At 46.1% G+C, this 6,135-nt stretch overlaps 1 protein-coding gene across 1 annotated transcript; it reads right to left on the minus strand.

Moving 5' to 3' along the window:
* Positions 1 to 468: 468 nt before the first annotated feature.
* TPRG1L (tumor protein p63 regulated 1 like) lies at positions 469 to 5,399 on the minus strand. Its single transcript, XM_082230519.1, has 5 exons — positions 5,072 to 5,399; positions 4,178 to 4,269; positions 3,208 to 3,384; positions 2,725 to 2,878; positions 469 to 1,921 (listed from the first exon to the last, which is right to left on the minus strand). Exons 1-5 carry the CDS (start codon positions 5,312 to 5,314, stop codon positions 1,727 to 1,729), a joined length of 861 nt encoding a protein of 286 aa, XP_082086645.1. The 5' UTR covers positions 5,315 to 5,399; the 3' UTR covers positions 469 to 1,726.
* Positions 5,400 to 6,135: the final 736 nt, after the last annotated feature.

The raw sequence follows: 6,135 nt of genomic DNA on the forward strand, positions 1-6,135 counted from the left end.
GCCTAAAATCTCGACAGTTTGTTCTTCCCAGTATGCCTTGGTACTACACGAACTACTCTTAACAAAACCTCATTTGAATGCCTGCTACCTCCTCCCACTCTCTACCTTAAGGCTGTTACCAGATGCAGACACAGATGGGAACAGTACCAGCCAATTCTGCCCCTCCCCCCTATTTTTATAATATAGTTGGACAAAGAGGTCTGTCAGCACAACCCTGCACACCATTTTGTAATTATGTTAGCTGGTCTAATAAATTATGATAAGGGCTTTAGGTTAAAAATGCTTTTCTTTGGTATACAAAATAGTGTAACAAGGCCACTGGCAGCACCCAATGTAAAAAGTGTGTGTGTGTGTGTGTGTGTGTGTGTGTGTTTGTTTGCCTTCCATTAAACAATTGTTTGCTCCTCCATGCCCAACCTTTGACCCAGTACTGTTGAACCTGCCACAAGGAATAAATAACAGTTAAGATTCACATTTACTTCAAGTTTATTAAGCTTAAATATACCTTGCTTAAGACAAAAAAAGTCATGCATTCGGTTCCATTCCAGCACCATATATTTTGACACAAATTTTCAGAGAGAGAGAAAAATGGTTCAGAGAAATAAGCACTATAAAACATTGGATTACCAGTACCAAAGCAGGATTTCTTGCATATTAGTGACAAACTTTCAGTAAGCATAGAAAGATTCAACCAGCAAAGGTGACACAGGCCGGGAGCCAAAACTCATGTGCAGGCACTGGGAGGGTTGGCATGGTTGCTATTTCCTCCCTTCTGGCAACATCTTATCTCATCGAATGCCACCTGGAAAGATCTGTGACCTTTTGGGGTACCTTTCTGGAGGAAGGATATGAGGAGTTTCCGATAAATCCTTATGCACAAACCTCACATGGCCCTTTGGATCCCAGCCACAGAACATTATTCATGCAATAGAGCAGAAAGTCTCTATATACTTGACTTTTAAGAGATACAGGTTTGTCTAGTTTTAAGGAAATGTCCATAGTCTTTTCTCCTAGCCCTCTTATTAGAGAGGTACTTTGGTGCTATTCATCTAGTTTAGATTAAAAGAAAGTAGAAAGCTAATCAAAAATTCCCTTTTCTTGTAAGATAAAAAAAAACTTGATCCCATGTGGCAAAAGTTAATATAAAAATCAGACACTGCTGCTTGTGTGTTCACAGTGAGACTTCTTTGGATATCTGACTGCAACGAGAAGCTGTAGCTAGATGCATTTGCATCTGACTATAGAAGGTTATTAAAGGCAACTACCATCACTCAACCACATTTCCACTCAAATGTACAGTCTCCAAAGATTAACAGAAAATAACTTGGGTTCTGACAAAATAATCACATTAGCAAAACAGTTCACAACCTGTCAAATTGACAGGTGCTCTCTTTAAATGGAGAGAGAGAGAACTTTTATCCCTGCAAAGCAGAACCTCAAACATACGTAAATATGACACTTGCAAAAGTAATATGTCTACTGATAAGAGTTAAAAATGAAACCATGCTTCAAAATATACAGGTGGCTTACTTGAGACACACTGACGGAGGGAAAGAACTTTTCACTGGAATATTTATTTGACTCACCAAATGAATTTTATGACAAGCAAGACTTGTTAGATGAGCTGGAAACTCCTCTATATGTTCTTCTCTCTCTCTCTCTCTCTTTCTTCTTCCAGGGAGTTGATAGGCAGTGATCTCTCCACCCTTTTTTTGGAAGCAGACTTTTAAAATCCAATTTTTCCTCTTGTCATTGAATAGCCCAACTTGGCCTCATTATTGATGAAAGACATTAATCCCACATAGGTCTCAATGAGAAGAGGGCGCTCCAGCAGCAGAACTCCATTTGCCCTCCCAGGCAGAGGGCACTCCTTGTGGGCCTTCTTCACAGCTTGGATCAGTTGAGTTTTGAAGTTCTCCAACTTAAAAAACAAACACAAACCATACCTGTTAATTAGACTGAAGTCACGATAGTCAGTAAACCAACACTGCAGAACTTCTGTATCCGTGAACAACTAACTGCAAATGGCTCAAGCGCTTTTTTAAACCCCTCACCAGAAGTGTGCCATGAAATAACAGGTTTCATTCTAACTGCATAACAGAAGGATGGAAGAAGCCATATTATTAGCACAGCCAATGGGACTTTGGAATAGGGCTTGTTTCTCAAACAGCATCCCTCCGTGCCATATGGCAAGTTACCTTTGAAACCATGAGGACTCTCAAAAGCAGTTTGTTGGCATAGCAAGAGTATCTGCAGTATAAAAGAATGACCCTCACAGGATGGGTCCAGAACCTTAGATGTACCTACAAATTTATATATTTGAAAGTCTCAAGACCTTTCAGTTGGCATCAAGTTGTCTACTGCAAACTCTTGTCAACCTTTTTTGGAAGTAAACCAAACAACTGTCCTTTGCCTGTATGCTTAAATGTGTGGATTTTGTGCTAAGAAAACCAAAGAGAAGACACACACTTTTTTTAAAAGGCCAGTGGAGAAGAGGTCAGTAGCAATGGAGAATAATATTAAGGCAGCTAAAATCAATCCCAGCCCCTTCTCCTCCAAATCAAGCCTTTACACTTCCATCAAATCCTCAGAAAGAACAAAGTGTAGGATGCTGGTCTGTCTTATGTACAGTGGTGCCTTACTAAAGTTCTGTTATGATTTCTACCTAAAGAACTTGACCTTGACTAAAGTCACCCAAAGAATGCACATATGGCAACACCTTACTTGACAAAGAGATGCAATCTTTTCATCAGCATCAGCCATCGGGTGTTCTGTGAAGGTGGCATATGGCACATTGGTGGACCATGGGTTCCATCTATTTATGAAGGAGGCACGGCTTTGTTTATCCCACTGGACTCTGATTCCAAAGCCTTCTCGTCTGAAAAAGGGAAAGATTGTATGCTCACTCAAGCTCCCCCTTCAGCCATGCAGTTTCTGTGAACCCTGCAACCATTTAAACTGCTTTATGGGAAAGCAATGACACACAACCTATATAAAAATATGTTACACTGTGAAACCTGATAGTTTTTGTAGTAATTAAAGATGCATGAGGAGCTTAAATGGAGATCCGGAAGCAAGAAGCTTAAGCAAAAAGCTTCTATAGTCCATATCTACTAGAAGACAGGAGCTAACAACTGCAAGCCTTCTATAATGCAAGTCTTTACAAGATAGACAAAACAAAGAACAGGAAACAGAACCAGAACCCACTTGTTCAGTGATTTAGGAGGAAACTCAAATTCTCCAATAGAAATTGTATCAACGGCATTAAGTGATATTCTGGTCACTTGCTGGCATTGCAGGCTGATGAAGTCATATTTACAGATCAAAAGGGACCAATCAGTAATGAGAACCAAGCGCTCCTTCTCATTGTTCCAGTGATCAATTCTGGAAAGGGGAAAAAATAAAGATGAGTTAGCATGGTTTATCTCCCTAAACTAAACACAGATGATAAAGTGAGGAGGGCTTTTAAGAAATAAATTATTCGTACACATGCCGATCCCAGTTTAAATCGAAAGTCTATTTTTACTGCAGTTAGATACACACTAAAAGGTTTGTGGCATGGTTAGCCAATCCTGTAATCAAGAAGTATGGAGTGATAATTCACCAGTACCTCTTCTAAATCATTGCTTGTGGGCCACCCTTGCACCTTCTAGGGCAGAGGCAAAAGTGGGCAGAGCAATGGATATGATCCTTATCTTTGAACCATACATTCCAGCTCTGCAAAAGTCAATAGGTCTGTGTACTCTACCCCTGTCCAGATCTTAGGTCAATAAAAATTCTAGCCAGGCAAGAACATGCAAGGAGTGGGGCTTGTGAGAGTCCTGAGGGTCAAATGGAGAAGCCTGCAGAGTCACCTTTGGCCTCTGGGCTTGTGGTTTCCCACCCCTGCCTTACTGCCTGGATCAAAACAAGTCAGTCTGGTTCCTGCGCCTGGTCATTCTGTTTACATCTCACCCTGCTTTTGGGAGGACTGTGGGTGGCATGGTCAAGTGCTAAAGAGGTTGCAGTCAAAAACTTTGTAAAGACTTCCCCTGCCAGATCACAAGATCTTCTGCATGCAGTTTGGCTGGCTTTTCTGATGTTAATTGAACCACCACTCCTAAGTTTCAGCTGTTTTGTTGGAAAGAATGAAAGGAGAGAAACTGCACTGAAACTGCATATCAGATCTGCTACTTACTCAGTCAGCAGCCATACACTCTGCACTTCTCCATCTTCAGTGGGCATCACCACCACTCGTATCTCGTTCACTGCCTGCTCTATTGTTCCTGGCTAAATTAAAACAAAATGGAAATAAATTTTCCCCAGTTAGAGTAATACTGACATCTTCTCACAGAAGCCCCCATACACGATTGCAGTCTACCCCAGGATATTCCCCCCCACCAAAAAAATTACATGCCCCTTTCTCCTGTCTGCTTCCCAGAGCTTCCAACCACAGGGGCAGTCTACCCCTTGAATGACGTTCTTTCTCTTGGAAATTGATTTCCTTCTCTTGTCTGTCTTCTCACCACAGTTGCAATCTACTCGCTGCTAAATATTCCTCACCGCCCAAAATTATGTGTCCTTTGGTCTCCTCTCTTCCGCCCTCCCAAACAAGAGCCTCTAGCCACGGGGGCGGCCTACCCAAATATATTTTCCTTTCAAAAGTAAATTTCTCTCTGTCATCTTCTCTCCATAACTACAGTCTAACAACCCCACCCCACCGAATATCCCCAGGCCGCCATCCAAAATTATGTGTCCTTGAATAGCTCAGCTGCTGACGATACCAAGGGCGCAGGTTCGATCCCCGTGTGGGACAGCTGCGTATTCCTGCATTGCAAGGGGGTTGGACTGGATGACCCTCGGAGTCCCTTCCAACTCGTACGATTCGGCGACCCTCTACCATTTCTGCTCCGGAGCCTCCAAGCCACCGTTTCCCACTAGAATATCCCCCTAACCGCGCCCAGAATCGCGTGCCCGTTTCTCTCTCCCTCCAAAGAGAGCCTCCAGCTAAAGGGGCAGTCTACCCGCAGGGAAGCTCCCGGGCGCGAGAGAGGTGGGCGTGGCCTCCGCCGCTCCCTCCCCCCCTCCTCACCCGGAAGACGAAGTACTCCTTGAGGCGGCCCCCCCGGGTGGGGTTTCGGACGCTGAGGGGCCGCAGGGTCTGCCTGGGCGGCGCCTGCGCCAACAGCGAGCCGGAGGGCGAGCTGGGCGGCAGCTCCCCTGTCGGCGTGAAGGGCACGTCGGCCTCGGCCGCGGGCACCAGCAGCGCCGCCCCCCCGGAGCCCTCGCAGGAGCCCGGCCCGACGCCTTCCACCGAGTCCCGCATCTGCAGCATCGCCCACACCGGCGCCTAGCGCGCCAGGCCTCTCTGGCGGCTGCCTCACAGCAGCGCCTTCTGCGCCTGCGCGGCGGCGGCGGCAACAGCAGCCTCTCTCCTCTTGCCCCCCGCGCGCCGCCCAGCGGCCGTCTTGAAGGGCGGGGACTCGGCAGCCCGTAGACTCACACGGAGGGGGGACTGTAGACTCATCAGCCGTGGAGGACGAAGGCGCAACTTCCGGGGCGGCTTCACCCATACGTTCCACGTGTATCAGCTGCTGGGGATGCTCAGCGCTAGGCGAGTTGCTGCTGCGCTCAGCACCTGCTTGCTGGCTTCCCGTAACGGCCAGCTGGTTGGTCGCTGTAAAAAACAGGTTGCTGGACTTAGGTGGGCAACTTTTGCCCTGATCCAGAAGGGCTGTTTTGGTTGTTCGCGATTGGGATTGCCAAGCCAGGGTGGCCACCTGTCACGAATGCCTTCGTTGAGATTCCTGTATTGCAGGGGGTTGGACGAGATGACCCTTCCAGCTCTAGGAGCATCCCAGACCTTGAGATGTCAGGGACCAGACCTGGGACTTATGGGTGAACCCCTGTGATGGCAGTAAGCAAGGCAATGTTTAAGCATTGCTCACATCATAGCACCTGGAAAGGAACAACAGAGGATGTTGCAGTCTATGCTTGCTGTGAACTGCCCTTGCAACAGCCAGTGTTAAGTGCTGCAGGCATTCAGCTCCCTTCTGATTTCACCATCTACGTCTATGCTTCACTAAAACCAATGCCCAGGTTTTGATTTGTCTGAATACCCAGAGCTCCTGTTTTTATTGGTTTTTAACATCCTCT

The sequence above is a fragment of the Podarcis vaucheri genome (assembly GCF_965113315.1).
Source record: "Podarcis vaucheri genome assembly, chromosome: 7".
Taxonomy (NCBI): domain Eukaryota; kingdom Metazoa; phylum Chordata; class Lepidosauria; order Squamata; family Lacertidae; genus Podarcis; species Podarcis vaucheri.

Excerpts from the sequence above, each read along its gene's own strand:
- TPRG1L (XM_082230519.1), bottom strand. The coding sequence starts at position 5,314 with ATGCTGCAGATGCGGGACTCGGTGGAAGGCGTCGGGCCGGGCTCCTGC. Across the intron at positions 4,270-5,071 it reads AGGAGTACTTCGTCTTCCGG|CCAGGAACAATAGAGCAGGC; the intron begins GTGAGGAGGGGG and ends GTTTTAATTTAG. Across the intron at positions 2,879-3,207 it reads CCTCCTAAATCACTGAACAA|ACGAGAAGGCTTTGGAATCA; the intron begins GTGGGTTCTGGT and ends TCCCTTTTTCAG.